General features: G+C 45.3%; 1 protein-coding gene across 2 annotated transcripts in view; it reads left to right on the top strand.

Moving 5' to 3' along the window:
• PEPD (peptidase D) overlaps window positions 1–17,326 on the top strand; it is a 216,048-nt gene that overhangs the window by 147,853 nt on the left and 50,869 nt on the right. For both annotated transcript variants that reach the window (XM_063141338.1, XM_063141337.1), the window contains one exon: window positions 14,818–14,886. In XM_063141338.1, the coding sequence (XP_062997408.1) occupies window positions 14,818–14,886 (69 nt within the window). The remainder of the gene's footprint in view (window positions 1–14,817; window positions 14,887–17,326) is intronic.

The raw sequence follows: 17,326 nt of genomic DNA, 5'->3' as shown, positions 1-17,326 counted from the left end.
TTTCTATATGCAAACTACCAAATAATAATTGCAAACCAGCAATTGGATCCATAGCAAAAACTGCGATCTGTTCTAGATTTAAGAATATCAGATGAGCCATGCTGAACCAGACCAAGCATCCATCTATCCAGCATTCTGTTCACACACTGGTCAACCAGCTTCCTGTGGGAAATTTACAAGCAGGACGCAAGAGCCCCCTTCTGCTCATCTTCCTCAGCAACCGAGCGGCATATTGCATTTGATACTCAATGTACTATATGTAGCTATCGAGACTAGTAGTCTTCTCCATAAATTTGTCTAATCCCCTTTTAAAGCCACCTATATCCGTGCCCTTGATTACGTCTTGTGGTTGTGAATTCCATACTTTAACCATGTGTGCCATGGGATAAAGAACTTACTTTTATCTGTCCTGAATCTTCCACCATTCAGCTTCATGGGATGACTCCTTTGGGTACCCGTATGAGTCTAGATTTGACTGCCAATCCAGTGGGCTCATCTGCGTGCAGTGGAGAAGGCAGGTGGGCGCCCATACTCTTGTCCGTCAGCTTTGGCCACGAAATGTCTTGCACTGCGCCCGAGTGCTTGTTTTCATAACTCTTCCTCTCAGTCCAGAAGGTCAGCTTCTGTTCCACTTAACTATGTAACTTTTTCTGCCCTCATAAATTTCAAAAGCCCAGGTCTCACCATTCTGTGGAGAATGACATTATAAAATTGTTATTAGGACTGTGCTTGCAAAATGCTGATTTCTGATTGTGACCCAGAGGTTGCACAGGGGCCATATTGGCTTGGGATTTATAGTAGGAATGTGAAATTAAACCAGTATAATTTCCTAAAGGAAAAATACCATCTATACAGTCTATTAATGCTGACTTCTGAATCTGAATGTATTAGAAGCAATTACACAGTGGATAGCTCTGCGTATTATTAATTTGATTGAAAGATTTTAAACACAGTGCATTACTCACTGGAAATCCCTAGCAGCCTATAGTCTGACTTTACATAATTCCTAGTGGCCTAAACCTATCCAAACAGCAGAAAAGGAGATGTAAAATTAATGTATAGTTATTACCAAAATTACCTCATAAATTACTTAAGTACCCCCATCAAGGTTAAAATGAACATTATTACTCTTGGAAAAAAAAGTCTCAAAGGCTTCCATTCTTGGTATTACTTTTATTGGGAAAGAGTTGTTTTGAAACGAGTCTGTAAGTTAAATATTCTGTCAGCAGTTCTGACAACAGTGGCATTCATGAGATTACAAAGGAGTTGAAAGTTGAGAAGTGGTTTGTTCTGTCACATAGATGGTGTACAACAAGATGTTTGTTTTGATTTTTCACATTATACTGCCATTTCATTGATGCCGTTCCTTGTAGCTTCTTCCTTGTGAAAGTAGTCTCTGAGGCAATGTCAATGTAACATTTCTGGCTGCATATCCTGTTGTTGTTCTGTCTCCATCATGGTGAGAGCTTAGCATTGTTGGGCACTGGTAAAGCCTGGTTTACATGAATTGTGCCCTTACCAGGATTTGGGGCAAATTAAGTTTCCCAGGGAGGCAGGAATGGGAATAGGACAGCACCAGCTCCGAGTGGTGCTGGGACTGCAATCCAGGCAAGCTTGTCTGTATTTTGCTCCAACAACTGCCAGACTCAGACTGAGCCTTAAGTATGACTTGGGATTTCTAGAGGTTACTAGCTCCTCCCACACACTGCATGAGGCCATACTAGTTTTTGAAGCCTTTGACTGTGAAGCCTTTGGGTGTGGTGTGGTGGTGGCTTCAGAACTGGAGTCCTCCGAATCTCAGGATGGCAATGCAACCTCCTTTGGAAGCAGTGGGGGAGGGGCTTGTCTCAGCAGCTCTTCTGGGTTGAGAGCCAGGAGGCAAGAGTGGCATTGATGGGTGCTTCCATTGCCACATCCTCTTCTGGTTCTAGGAATTTTCTCCTCCTGAGGAGGGGAAATCATAACCCTAGGTCATGACAATCAAGGATCTCTATGGTGCAGCTGTGAGAGGTGCCCCCTATAGACAAGGACTCCTTGAAAAGCACAAGCCTGTTTATTAATGAAATTTATCCCCCAGTGTTTTGGTGACTCAAACCAGCTGAAGAGGTCCATCTACACAAGCCACCTTCTGTGCAGGTATCACTTGCTGGATCAGGAACCATGACCATAACTACGATGCACTTCTAAACATGTGGACACACTATATTGCTTCCATTGGGTTGTGCATTTGAACACGTGGCCCCCATCCCTGTTCTGAATGTCATGTCCAAATACTTCTTAAAAGTGCAACTAGGGTTGAATTGTGGCAATAGTATATGCATGTGGTATAAACACCATCTCAGTGACATGTTAGAACCATTTCATATGCTTTGTTGCCTGTACAGCCATACTTGGGTGCAGGAAGTTATATGATGGCAATGACTTATTAGTTACCCAAGGTTTGTATGTTGCCCAAGCTATGGTTTCATCCAGTTTTGTTTGACATGCCCTGGTGTGATTTCGTGATATGGCTTGATTTGGGGACTAAGTATCTTTATTCTTGCAAGCAGGTGACTCCGAGAGAATTGGCTGCATTATTCTGCAGTAGTGCAGACATTAAAAGTGCCTTTATTTGGTTGTCACCCCAAAAGGAATTATTAGTGATTCATAAAGAAAGCGTATGCATTGTGCTACATCTATTAAACCATGTTTTATGTGTAACCGTAATTAAAATATAATTGAAATCATGAGTTCTTCTAATTATTGGTTTTACATAATGTACGTTTAAAGATTGGGTGCCTATAAATGTCTCCTTTTTATATCCAGAAATGGTTTTTTGGCAGCACCATAATTAAAAAGAGGGATTAGTTAGCATACAACTTAATCATTCTGTCATCAAAAGATTTAGACCTCATTAATTAGATTTTAATAAATCGTTATAAACACAAACAAATCAATTTAAAATATGTCAATTGAGATATAGAATTATTATACTGTGAAAAGTGGAGCAATAGGTCTTCAGTCGTCATGCTGGCTCTCTTTTATTCAGTATGAAATTGAATGTGCAATTGTGGCCGTGGGCTTGTGCTGGGATTTTCGTGTGAAGAGCCACGTCCTGGGTAGGGGGAGGAGGATTCCCACCCGGAACTTAAAGGGGTCATAGGTTGGGGCACCCGAACTTGGGGGACACTCCTCTTGGGGCCTGTATCCTCTGAGGTTGATTCCGTCCTTCCACCCACAGTGGGCCTGTAAGCCAGGCTTTGCCAACCTGGGAACAGCCAGATGTGCTGATTACAACCCCCATCAGCCCCTAGCCATATGGGATTTGTAGTCCAACACATCTAGAGGACGCCAGATTGGGGAAGGCTTGTAGTCCAACACATATAGAGGACGCCAGATTGGGGAGTTTGCAGGCTCTGGCCAAGTCCAGTTCCCTTCCAACTTCAGCACCAGGCTGAAGGAAAGCAAGTAACGGGTCGCCCGCTCCCCTTCGGCTTCATTCTCAACTCCAGGGTAGCGGAGGGCCCGTGTCTGCTCACCGCTCTGCTGCTAGCATTCCTGGTGAGCGTAAGGGCAGCAATGCACCCACCCATTTGGATGTTGGGCTTCTCCCCCAAGCCATTTCTTTCCTGCTAGCCAGCAGGGTTGCCATTGTGCCTGAGGGCCATACACTCTGGTTCTGTTCATTATAGCAGCTGGTGCACCTGCACGCCGCATAACACCCTTTACGACAGTGTCAGGTTTAGAGGAGCATCATTGTGATGAAGTGCGTAATGTGTCTAATGGGAAGGCTCGGTACTTCAGCCAGTGACGGTATCTGTGGTGTTGGATGCTCCTACTTGCTGCGCAAGTCAAGAAGATGATTTACGATTCCCTGTTATGCAATTAAAATGCCAATTACTACTCACCTAACTCTCCCCAGTCTTAAACTGAAACGATCGATTGATTTCATTCTCTGTAAATCACCCATGATGAATGTCGCTGGGATGTGTTTTATTTTCGTTTTAATTTGTGAACTCTGAGCTGCCTTTAATGTGTGTGTGCGTGCGTGCGTGTGTGTATATCTGTTAGCTTCTGCCCATTTTCCAATTAAGCTTTGTTTCTCAGTGAACATCTCTGCAGGTCGTACGCATTTTTGAAAGGAAGGAAAACATTGTATTGTTATCTACTGGGTTGATTCATATGTTCATGCATCATTCCTGCTTTACCTTTCTTGTAACTTCTGACAGCAGACATAACATTATTGATCCCTTAACCATGGTTAGCACATCAAGAACATGCTGGAGGCTCTCACACACCAACCCCTTCCCTTCCTTGTCCGCCTTATGTGCAAATCCCCCCTTCTTCCCCTTCCAGGGCAGTGTTAAGTCTGCACCAGTGTTATGCTAAATATTATTAGATTTAATCAGGGTTTGCAAACCTTGGTTACAAGCTGTAATTGGAAAGTAATGGTGGCTAGTTTTCACACTGGTGCAGACTTAATTCGGCACCATGTTTAACTTCAAAAGCGTAAGGGGGGATTTGCATCACTGTGCTTTTACCCAAAACTGGTTGGTATACATTTTTTAATGTGATGAACTCCCTTACCGATAAGACCCCACAGAACCAATGTCACATCTTTGCAATACTTAAGAGAGCTAAATATCTCCCAGCCTTGATCGTCTCCTAGGGAGGACTAATTCGTCACAGAGGTCAAAGCTTTTAGTGTCTCTTCACCCCAGCTCCTAACACTGTAACCTCCACCAATCCTCCGGAAATAAACTTTATCAGAGGACACCCCATCCCAATGCATTCCTCACCACCTTCTATGTTGGGAGAGTCAGCAACTGCAAAATCAAGCAATACCCCCTTTAAGGGACAGCTTCTCAGTAAGGGTGGGGTTAACAGTGGGTGCAAGTCAGCCAACCTCCATAAATACTCAGATCTCTGCACGTTGCTGGGACAACAGCTCTTCTTGAGTGATTTCCAGCCATCATAAATCTGTCCATTGTCCTGGCAGACTCCACCTTGCCCTTTTAGAAAGTGCAGCCGCTTCCGACGGGCTCCCCTGGGAACCCTGAGCCAAGCTAGACAGGACGCCACCATTTATATAGCAGCTTCTGTGCGTTGGACTTAAGGCTTGCGTCTGGCTTCCTGCCCCCACCCATTTCCAGAACACCATAATCGTTTTCAGGTGGACAACTTTGGGACCAAGTCCAGCTGTGTCTTCACCCCCCCCCCCCATACCATTTCTCTCAAAAATATTCAATGCAGTAACAAAAGAAAAGAAAACTTTAGCATGGATGCACTATGTGGGTGGGGAGAGGTGGCAGCATGTGTCCAATGCCCTAACCATGGAGCTTGCCCACATGCAGTTCAGAAGAAGAAGACGGAAGTCCTTCTGGGCAAAGAAATCTCCCTGTCAGGCTCTGATGATCCTAACTTGTGTCTTCAGAGCTGGTTTACCATATAAACACTGAGAGTAGCCACAAAAATAATTATATTTAGTATGAATAATAATTTCAAAACATCCCAGTCTCTTAGAATATTATGCGTGATGTACTGCAGCTTCATGGGGCCTCATATTCTGGAAGCATTGCCTTGTCAGCCCAAATGCTTGTTAAGAGCTTAACTTGTTGACACGTTTAGACCAAATTGATCCCTAGAGTTTCCTTAAGATTTGGCCTCCAAGCGTAGCTAGCAGTTCCCATTTCTAGGACGTTATCCAGGCCAGGACACTTACCGTAATAGCTTGCTTTTGATCTTGGGGTACATATCTTGGGAGCACATGGGAAATGCATGCATTGCCTGTCTCCAGTTCTGGCAAAAATGTGATTAGGGAACACAGGCAGAACCTATATCAAAATTTGACCCCCTTTTAAGATTATTAATGTGAGCCTTTCAGTACTAAGTATTGGCTGTGTTTTTCTCCCTTTGCATCAATAATGAGACATGTCTGAAGCACAACTACTTTTTAAATAAGTATTAATATTAATAACTATAAAATTACTTCTTGCATTTGGGCAAAGATAACAAATGTCTGGTGTAAGTCCTGCACTGATAGGTAGCTGATGTTTTGTTATTTTTGTTCTTATCTTCATACTGGTGAAGTTTCTGTATTCTTTTTATTAATATAATTTATTTATTAAATTTATATACCGCCCCATAGCCCAAGCTCTCTGGGCAGTTTACAAGGTCTCGGTGACTTTATTATTACCACCATGACCATTGCCTGCTACTTTCGCCCTTAGTATTAATTGCTGTGAGCCCAAAGTTTGCAAGGGATCCTAATGGATCATTGAGTGAGCCCCATCTCCTCACCTGGAAGCAGGACACCTTTTCCTTAAAACAGGGGTGCAAAACTGTGGCCCGCCGAGACATTCTCTCTAATCTCTCATTAGAGATAATGAAGAGATTCCTTAGCTAGTGCTAGCAAGGGAAACCACTCGTTTGTCTCTGATCTTCGGTGAGAACATGAAGATCAGGGAGGAAACCCGTTGGCACTAGCAAGGGAATCCCTGAGTTTGTTTGTGTGCGTGAGCGAGCGAGCGAGCGCACGCTTGTGCAGCCTTGGCACTGCCCAGTGCAGCCCTCGGAGCCAAAAAGGCTGTGCACTCATGACTTAGACCAGCCTTCCTCAACCTGGGGCACTCCAGATGTGTTGGACTACAACTCCCAGAATGGGAGATGCAGTCTAACACATCTGGAGCGCCCCAGGTTGAGGAAGGCTGACTTAGGCCATGGCTAGACGAGGGGGTTGAAGGGCGACAATCTCACGATTTTATGATCATGAGATCATCGCCCTCGTCTACACGTGGTACATGACATTGCGGTCACCATTTTGGTTGTGTGTTTTTAAAGGGAAAGGAGCGCTTGAGCGAAAGCTAAGATTTTTTTTAAAAACAAAACAAAAAACCCACCCCACCCCTGATGGGCACAGAGCTCCTGAGGAGCACCGTGCCTGGTCCCCATCTCCTCGCAGTTACTCGCGAGGAGCCAGGACAAACCCCGATGCCCGGACACACTTTCCGCAGTCTCAGGATCATCCCAACACCACGGAAAAAGCAGGAAAAAATGCCCTCCCTATATCCCCAGCCAAGGGAGGGATCATCCCATCCTGCTCCCGGGATGCCCTGTGCGTCACAGGGATAATGCCGGGGCGATTGCCGGATACCCATTCATCCCCATCCCCACAAATGTCTGAGATTTAATAACACATGCCATGTGCGCCATGATAGGTGCCTAATGTTTCATTGCTCTGGTAGTTAGATGTTTCTAACTTTGTGTGTAGCTGAAGCAATGTCTTAAATGCTCTTCTAATAGCTTTCATTGTAGCAGCTGCTGCCAAAGGACAAGGCCGTGAACAGCTCTGAAATCTGAATGGGTTCCATTATCACTCCGTGTTAATGAAATGATTTTAATATTACAACAAATGAGGATCCCCCTCCCCCAGTCCTTTCAGTATTAAAGGGAATTGGATCGTAATTAGAACATATTTCACAAAGACTGAAAGGGGCCCTAATATGTGCTTGACTCTTAAAGCAGTTAATCCTGTATTAATTGTTCTTTGCACACATCTGTCCTTGTCTGTTGGCTGAGCATCCATCACTCAGCGAATGTCGGAGGGCTTTGGGAGGCAGAAGAGCTCCTCCCGCAGGATGATTTTGAGGTAATACAAGATCAACTTTGGTGGAGATAGGCAATTTTTATTTAAGAAAGTGGATCTGATTACAACCAAAAAAAAAATTACTTTTTCATTCCAATAATGGTACTCGGGAATTCCTTTCGCAGCATGAAATGTATTTTGGATTGTAATCAGATTGAAGATCTGGTACATTATTTTGTCGTTCTGCCCCTACTATCTGGACTTTGAGAGTAGGGGGATACTGTTACAGATTCTTCAGCAATGTACGGATCAGACTCATGATCTGGTGGTAGAATTAGTGGCTGACAATCAATGCTTTTGTGATAGCCTGGGTTGCAGTGAGTTTCAAGAAGACACGTTGCAGTTTTATCTTGCTCTAGTTCATAAATTAAGGGCTCCTTTTTCTCTGAGAGCATGGAATATGGCACTATGGCCTAATGGTCAAAGGCAATCATAGAATCATAGAATAGCAGAGTTGGAAGGGGCTTACAAGGCCATCGAGTCCAACCCCCTGCTCAGTGCAGGAATCCACCCTAAAGCATCCCTGACAGATGGTTGTCCAGCTGCCTCTTGAAGGCCTCTAGTGGGGGAGAGCCCACAACCTCCCTAGGTAACTGATTCCATTGTCGTACTGCTCTAACAGTCAGGAAGTTTTTCCTGAAGTCCAGCTGGAATCTTACTTCCTGTAACTTGAGCCCGTTATTCCGTATCCTGCACTCTGGGAGGATCGAGAAGAGATCCTGGCCCTCCTCTGTGTGACAACCTTTTAAATATTTGAAGAGTGTTATCATGTCTCCCCTCAATCTTCTCTTCTCCAGGCTAAACATGCCCAGTTCTTTCAGTCTCTCTTCATAGGGCTTTGTTTCCAGACCCCTCATCATCCTGATTGCCCTCCTCTAAACACACTCCAGCTTGTCTGCATCCTTCTTGAATTGTGGAGCCCAGAACTGGACGCAATACTCTAGATGAGGCCTAACCAGGGCCAAATAGAGAGGAACTAGTACCTTACGCGATTTGGAAGCTATACTTCTATTAATGCAGCCCAAAATAGCATTTGCCTTTCTTGCAGCCATATTGCACTGTAGGCTCATATTCAGCTTGTGATCTACAACAATTCCAAGATCCTTCTCATTTGTAGTATTGCTGAGCCAAGTACCCCCCATCTTGTAACTGTGCCTTTGGTTTCTATTTCCTAAATGTAGAACTTGGCATTTATCCCTATTAAATTTCATCCTGTTGTTTTCAGCCCAGCACTCCAGCCTATCAAGATCACTTTGAAGTTTGTTTCTGTCTTCCAGGGTATTAGCTATCCCACCCAATTTTGTGTCATCTGCAAATTTGATAAGCATTCAAAGCACCTCCTTGTCCAAATCATTAATAAAAATGTTGAAGAGCACTGGGCCCAGGACTGAGCCCTGCGGTAGCCCACTCGTTGCCTCTTCCCAGTTTGAGAAGGTTCCATTGATAAGTACTCTTTGAGTCCGATTCTGTAGCCAACTGTGGATCCACCTAATAGTTGTTCCATCTAGCCCACTTTTAGCTAGTTTGTTAATCAGAATATCATGGGGCACTTTGTCGAAAGCTTTGCTGAAGTCAAGATATATGACGACCACAGCATTCCCACAGTCCACAAGGGAGGTTACTCGATCAAAAAATGAGATCAAACCCTGCATTTTATTTAATGATACTGTTGAATCTTTGTATATTGGTTGTATACAATTGAGTTTTACCTAACCTTATTGCATTGTAATAGCTTTATGGCTATATGCAAAAAAGATTACAATGAGAGTTGAGAGCATAGAATCATAGAATAGTAGAGTCGGAAGGGGCCTACAAGGCCATCGAGTCCAACCCCCTGCTCAATGCAGGAATCCACCTTAAAGCATCCCTGACAGAGGGCTGTCAACACTGGATCAGGCCCTCAGGCCACAGATTAAGCTCTCCTGCCTTAAAGACTAAAACGTTTATTCTGACATAAGCTTCCACGACGAACACTGTCTACTTCTTCAGCTACGTGAGCATCTGATGAAATGGTCAGTGTTCATGAAAAGTTATGCCAGAATGAATTTGCCCACTTTTAAGGTGCCACAAAATTGTTTGTTGCTTTTTCTGCAATATTTAATTTGTAATGACATTAGCAAAAGCAGATTGCAATTGCTGAATGAAGTAAAAATCTTAATATTATTATTTCTTTTTTACTGTCTTGGTTTTAGATTTTTAGGTTTCTTGATTGTTACTTTTTTTCTTGAAGTTTTATAACAGCCAATGGCTAAACAATAAAAACTAACTGAGCTGAACTGACAGAGTTACAACTTGTAATGGAACATATTGTTCTCTCCCCCCCCCCTTTTTCTTTCAAGAGGCAGACTTCAATTCTGGTAAAGAAGGGTTCCATGCTACTAGCTCAGAATCGTGGGTGTTTGTGGGTGTCAAAGCAGGTCATCACTTGCTCCCACCAGATTTTAGCCTTTGCGTGGAAGTTGCCTGTTCAGAGACAATGGCCTGTTTCGCACATAACACTAAGCCATGTTTGTGGTTTGTTGAAATCTGGCTTGTCGTTGTGTCTGAACCCATTCCTGCAAACAAACCATGGTGTATTAACCAGTCACAAACTACAAATAGAACCCATAGTCTGTTGTTTGCTTACAACGTCTTGCTTGTCTATGACTTGCTGTAATGTTGGAACGCAGAATGGTGGCTTATCCCTGGCTTATTTGCGCTCCTGTTTGCCTGCAAACAGAGGTGTCCAGGAAGAGCTGGCTGAAAATGAAACTGCTCTGAAGGCTGGCAAAATGGGCAGAAGAGAAACAAACCAGAAACAGGGAAAATAAGCCATTGTTTGGATGCTTGTCTGCAAGAAAGTTCATGGCCTAAGCAACAAACCGTGATCAACACAAACCATTGTTTAGTATTATATGCAGATACAGAAAATTATCCCTTTCCTGTGTCTGTCATCCCCCACCCCCCAAGGAATTCTCTTTAGAGGACTATCTGGAACCCCCTGAGCTGGATGTCCAGCAAGAACTGCTCTCTTGCTGGATTAATGCCTCCGTGTTTCACCATTTGCCTGTTTATTGATTTGCCCTAATACTAAATCTGACCCAGTCCTGCCATGACAGTGCCACGGAATGTGGTGGGAGTGGAGCCAAAGTTAGGACTGGTCCAGGATCTGAGCAATGGCACAACGGGATCATGGACCCAAAGAACCGTTGAGCGTGTGTTTCTCAACTGAAAGCCCCACATGGCAACCCAGTTTCTGAACTGAAGCAGTTTATGATCTGAAGTGGCAGGCAGGTCTGCTACTGTTCAAAGGCCCCAAAGTCCAGCCTCCCACTGGGGGTGCCCACTCCCTTTGGGAGTGCCTAAAATAGCTCTTTGGATCCTGGCCAAGGTATAAAGGAGATGGTGGCCCTGCTGCTTCATCACCCTTCTTTTTTATTATTTTACCAGCAAACAGACCCAGCATCACACAGGATGGGATTCCCCTTAGTTCAGCATTCCCCAACTTGGTGCCTTGCAGATGTTTTGGGCAACACCTCCCAGCGTTCCTGACCATTGGTCATTCTGGTTGGGGCTGATGAGAGTTGAAGTCCAAAACATCTGGAGGGCATCAGGTTGCCGAAAGCTACCTTAGTTTAATAAAGCAAAGCCTTCAAGCAAACATGCTCCGAGCTGGCCCTCCGGCACCCCTAAGGGGGAAGTCTATCCACTCCATTCAGCCCCATAGCCGCGGGCAGGTGTACAGTTGTGACCCTCGGTCAACTAATCTCCCCCGGCTTTAAACAGTATGAACTGCACAGCTATGTGCTACCGTATTTCTTCGATTGTAAGACGCCATCGATTGTAAGACGCACACTAATTTCAGTACCACCAACAGAAAAAAAAACCCTAAGATGCACCCGCGATTCTAAGACGCACCCCATTTTTAGAGATGTTTATATGGGGGGAAAAGTGCGTCTCAGAATCGAACAAATAGGGTAATTAGGGAGGTCTGCTCCTGGTGGCTAAAGACATGACTGATTCCAATCAATTAATGCTTTAAAAAATAAAATAATTCTGAGGTGCACAGTCCTAGGGGGCCCTTAGTACGCTTATTGGCCTTCAGGTGTCTAGCACTATGGAGCTGATAAACAGACAGACACGCACGCACACACTTTTATTTTTATGGGTTTAAACAAGAAGTCGTGGACTGCAGTGCCGCAGAAGGGGAGGACATATAATTCAACAAACTATATAAAATTTAAATAAAATGCAAATGGTACTTGTAATGGCTGTCAAGGGAGACAGTAGCCTTGGCGGAGTATTAAGAGATGCAATTGCGTGGTTCAGCAGAAGGGAGCTCAGTTTTTATAACAGTAAAAGGGCAGGGGGTGGGGGTGGAGGTGGGGAAATAAAATTAATGGTCACAAAATGGTATGGTGATGCCGGAGCTGCTGCTGGGTGAGGCAAGCGATGCCACGGGCACGATCCATAACATTCACGCAGCTGCATTAATCCACACAGCATTTGTGAACCGCCCAGAGAGCTTCGGCTATTGGGCGGTATAAAAATATAATAAATAAATAAATAAATAAATAAATAAAGGACTCACTAGCTAAGGGGGAAGTTGCATCTTCCTTGTAACCAAATATTGCTGGCTTGAATAACGACGATTATGCAATACCTGCCCTAACAGAAGCACAGCTTTGGAGAAAGGCTGGTCGATCCCCAGCAACGAATGAGTCACTGAATATTAAAAGATATCGGCAATAAAAAGGTTGCCAAGCAAGGCTCTCAGTCCAACTCGCTTTCTGCTCGGTCCCGTGTCCCCCGCCCCAGCGTAAACATGCCCACTGGCTTTGCCTTCCCACAACCTCCATGTGTCAGTGGCGGGTCTGAAGAGCAGTGCTACCCATGTACGCTTCTCCACATGACTGCGTCGAGGAGCTTGTGCAGATTTATTGTATTTATTTATTTTATTTATTAAATTTTTATACCGCCCAATAGCCGAAGCTCTCTGGGTGGTTCACAAAAATTAAAACCACAATAAAACAACCAACAGGTTAAAAGCACAATTACAAAATACAGTATAAAAAGCACAACCAGGATAAAAACACACAGCAAAATTGATATAAGATTAAGATACAGAGTTAAAATAGTAAGATTTAAATTTAAGTTAAAATTAAGTGTTAAAATATTGAAAGAATAAAAAGGTCTTCAGCTGGCGACGAAAGGAGTACAGTGTAGGTGCCAGGCGGACCTCTCTGGGGAGCTCATTCCACAACCGGGGTGCCACAGCAGAGAAAGCCCTCCTCCTAGTAGCCTCCTGCCTCACTTCCTTTGGCAGGGGCTCACGGAGAAGGGCTCCTGTAGATGATCTTAAGGTCTGGGCAGGTACATATGGGAGGAGGCGTTCCTTCAAATAACCTGGCCCCAAACCTTTTAGGGCTTTAAATGTCAATACCAGCACTTTGAATCGGGCCCGGACCTGGACTGGCAGCCAATGAAGCTGGAAAAGGACTGGCGTAATGTGATCTCGCCGGCCAGTCCCTGTTAGTAAACGGGCTGCCCTGTTTTGTACCAGCTGAAGCTTCCGGACCGTTTTCAAAGGCAGCCCCATGTATAACGCATTGCAGTAATCCAAGCGAGAGGTTATCAGAGCATGGATAACTGTAGCTAGGTTATCTCTGTCCAGATAAGGGCGTAGTTGGTATATCAACCTAAGCTGATAAAAGGTGCTCTTTGCCACTGAGTTCACCTGTGCCTCAAGTGACAGTTCTGGATCGAAGAGCACCCCCAAACTACAGACCCGATCCTTTAGGGAGAGTGCAACCCTGTCCAGGACAGGGCAAACATCACCTCGCCGGACAAATGAACCACCCGCTAACAGTACCTCCGTCTTGTCTACGACCATGCACATGTAATGCTCCCCATCTTAATACATGTCGCAAATGGGTGCAACACTGTTCCCCTGCCCATTCGTTCTCTCAGTGTGTGGAGCAGCGATGTGGAAATGGCTTACAGCTCAGCGACGTGCCCTGGTTCATCATGCAGCACCTTTGCTAAAGGTGCAGCGACGTGCCCTGGTTCATCAGCAGTCCTGGATCTAGTCTGGATGGGAGACTCTGTGGGAACCCTGTGCTTGGCAGTAGAACAAAGCCTTGGACAGAAATGTAACGAACACGTAGGTCCATTGAAAAGTATTGTTTTTAAGGTTTTGTTGGTTCTGTTATGCCAGGTATGTGTGTATATATATTGAGAAGAGATCCTGCCCCTCCTCTGTGTGACAACCTTTTAAGTATTTGAAGAGTGCTCTCATGTCTCCCCTCAATCTTCTCTTCTCCAGGCTAAACAGGCCCACTTCTTTCAGTCTCTCCTCATAGGGCTTTCTTTCCAGACCCCTGATCATCCTGGTTGCCCTCCTCTGACCCCCTGCAACTTGTCTGCATCCTTCTTGAAGTGTGATGCCCAGAACCGGACACAGTACTCAAGATTAGGCCTAACCAGTGCCAAATATAGGGGAACCAGTACCTCATGCGATTTTGAAGCTATGCTTCTATTTTTGGACAGTTTTTGGACATCTCCCTCTTCCATAATGCTAGAACCTGGGGTCATCCCATGAAGCTGATTGGTGGGAGATTCAGGACAGATAAAAGAAAGGACTTCTTCACACATCACATAGCTAAACTATGGAATTTGCTACCACAAGATATAGTGATGGTCACCAATTTGGATTTCTTTAAAAGGGGGTTAGATAAATTCCTGGAGGAGGAGGCTACTAACAGCTACTAGTCCTGATGGTTATGTAATACCTTCAGTAGCAGAGGCAGTAAATCTATGCACACCAGTTGCTGGGGAACATGTCCAGCTTATGGGTTCCTGGTCAACAGCTGGTTGGCCACTGTGTGAGCAGAATCCTGGACTAGATGCTCCTTGGGCTGATCTAGCAGGGATCCTCTTGTGTCCTTACATTCAAATAAATAAATAAATTTTAAGAAGCTATCAATTGTTTGGCTCCAGAAGCATGTAAATCTTGAAGTTTAGGGGATCGAAGTTCATCTTGCAACTGCTTATTTTCTGCAAGCACATGGTGAGCTCAAAAACCAAAATGAGATGATTGGTTGATGTACAGCTAAGGATAAATAACTCCTGGTTTTCTTTCAGTCATGCATTGTTTGCTGTTTATGTGTTTGGTCCTGAGCAAATTATTAATTTCTTGATTCCTTGATTTGCAGCCTGTTCGAGCACTATTGCTACACTCGCGGAGGCATGAGACACACCTCGTACACGTGCATCTGTGGCAGGTAAGCCACCTTGGGGGGGGGTGTTCATTTCCCGTGGGGTTGGCTGAACTCCGGGTGTGGTTTACAGTGGCATTTGAGAAGCCGTTCAATTATCTGCATGTGATTCGACTCAAGTACCTCTCCATCATGCCTGGGTCCAGCTCCAGCTGAGAGCCCCCCTCCCTCCTGCTACCCACTGTCAGTGCTAAGGCCGTCAGAGGCAAAGGAAGCAGCGGCTGAACTTTGCAACTAAGAATCTAGTGCCTGAATTTTCCTTTCCCCCCCTCCTCCCTCCCAATCCCCTTTCTTTTTGTGTCATGTTTTTTTAGATTGTAAGCCTGTGGGCAGGGACTGTCTTAAGAAATATTTTTGTAAGCTGCCTTGAGAGCCTTTTTGGCTAAAGGGTGGGATAAAAGTGCTATAATAAATTAATACAACAAATAAGTACTCCAGGAAGCAAGCCCAGTGGCATAAGAGAGGCCTGTCTTGAGTGTGTGGAGTGAAGCCTGTAGCGCCTTGAGCGGGGCCTCTCCCGGGCACACGAATTCGGGCCTTTCCACAGAGCTGAGGGCAATGGTCCATCTCTCCCGTCATTTCGAGTTGCACCAGTCCAAGTGGTTCTAAACTGGGGGTGAAAAGCTGGAGCTACCAAGGTGAAATGCAACCCTTGCTCCTTGTCCTGGCCCACGAAATGTTGCTGCCCGGAGCAGAGCGGAGCTCAGAGCACCCCACCTTTTGAAAAAGACCTGCTGAGGTCTTTTTCAGAGGCCAATTTCTGTCTCCGTCTGTCCACCTTCACGTGGCGTTGCCTGAAGCAGATTGCTTTGTTCTCTTGCATGGCAGGAAGAGCCCTGTCAGAGACGCACCGGCTGAGCTCCCCCACCTTGCCAAACTCAGCTAGTGGGGGCGGGGGGGGGGACAGAGCAGTAGCTATGGCAATAAGGGCTCGCTGACAGTCAGCGTTGTGTCGTGGTGCAGAAAGGGCTGGAGCCAATGGCGAGGGACCCACAGCGCCCCCCAAATCAGCATCCAGAGAGCAGCAGGTGATGAGGGCAACAGAAACAAACCCCATTTTATTCCGGTGGTGCTGTGGATTAAGTGAGTTTAAAATGCAGAGGGTTTTTTTAAAAAAAAAATCAGGGTTGGTAAACAATGTTCTTCTTCCTTTCTTGTTCTTCTAACATTATCAGGAATGTAGGAACAGTTTTAAAGCGTGGCAGTTACGGGAGGGGGAAGAGAAATGTTAGTTATGTGTTTCGCAATGCACCTAGTAATACGCACGGACATCTAAGGGGAGGGCATAAGGTCATTAAGGCTGGGGCCTAAAATTGCCCAGATGTGCCATTGACTTCGCAAGTAGGATTGGTCCACCATCCTTCCTTACAAGTTGCTGACCAGGATTCCAGACAGTCTCAAGGAATTGGGGTTATTTTCCAGCCCTAGCTCCTGATATCCAGTTCAACTGAGAGGGCTGAAGGCTGAAGCGAGGGTTCTCAAGCTGCCAAGCACCGGCCCTCCTGCTGTCCTGTGTCCCTACCGAATGCCCTGAGCTTCCCATGTGCCAGTTCTGTGCCTGCCTCTCTCAAGGGGCGTAAGGACCCTTAGCAGCTTCCATATGGGGAGGGGGGGTGTTGTGGTGATGTGCGTAGGATGGATGGGGGCCCAGCAGTACACTAAAGCCGCCTGCCGGCCATGATGCTTCGAATTTCACGTCTTTCCCAAGTGGAAGCTGGGTTTCAGGGAAGACAAAGCTGTTTGCCACAGGGGCACGAGGGTGCAAATGCCCTGGTGCAAATGCCCTTGCTGCTGACGATAACGCAAAGGAGGATGCAGGGAATGACATTTTGGGAGCTGGCATCTGGAGGGTGACGAGTTGGGAAAGGGGGTCTTAAGCAAACTCGGAAATGGAGGCTTCCTGCCTTCCGCCAGCCCCACTTGCTTTACTTGGGCTGCTCTCTCACATGCGGAGGAAAGGAAAGGGCTCCTTCTGCACAAAGGCTATTCTTTCCGAGTCACACTTGAAGTGGTTTGTTCTGCTTCACGGTGCCTTACTGTTCACTGTGTGATTTTCTTCCTACGGTAAGCCTATTTGTTACAGCTTCAACTGGCCCAGTAAAATTGTATTTTTCACTCTTCCTCAAAGTTCGCAGCTGCTCCTGCAAGGCAGCTAAGACTTAATTAGTGACATGAACTTGACCTGTTGTGAAATACAGGGACAGAAGGCAGAGAACATTTCTGGGGTGCAGGTCCTATCCAAAGGAGAGAGACCTCTGGATCCACAAAATTTACTCTGGGTGCCCCCCCCCTTAAGATTTTGGCTGTGTTCCCATTTGCCTGCTTGTTTGCTTCCTTTCCATACTGTTGATTTAAATGTCCCTGCAGCTCTGTTACATATAAAGGCTTGGACTTTATATATACATTTCTTGAATTTTATAAGTTTGGAAAAATGGAATTTTAGGAC

This window comes from Elgaria multicarinata, chromosome 14, assembly GCF_023053635.1.
Source record: "Elgaria multicarinata webbii isolate HBS135686 ecotype San Diego chromosome 14, rElgMul1.1.pri, whole genome shotgun sequence".
NCBI classification, from domain to species: domain Eukaryota; kingdom Metazoa; phylum Chordata; class Lepidosauria; order Squamata; family Anguidae; genus Elgaria; species Elgaria multicarinata.
This window is presented reverse-complemented; position numbering and strand designations above follow the sequence as displayed.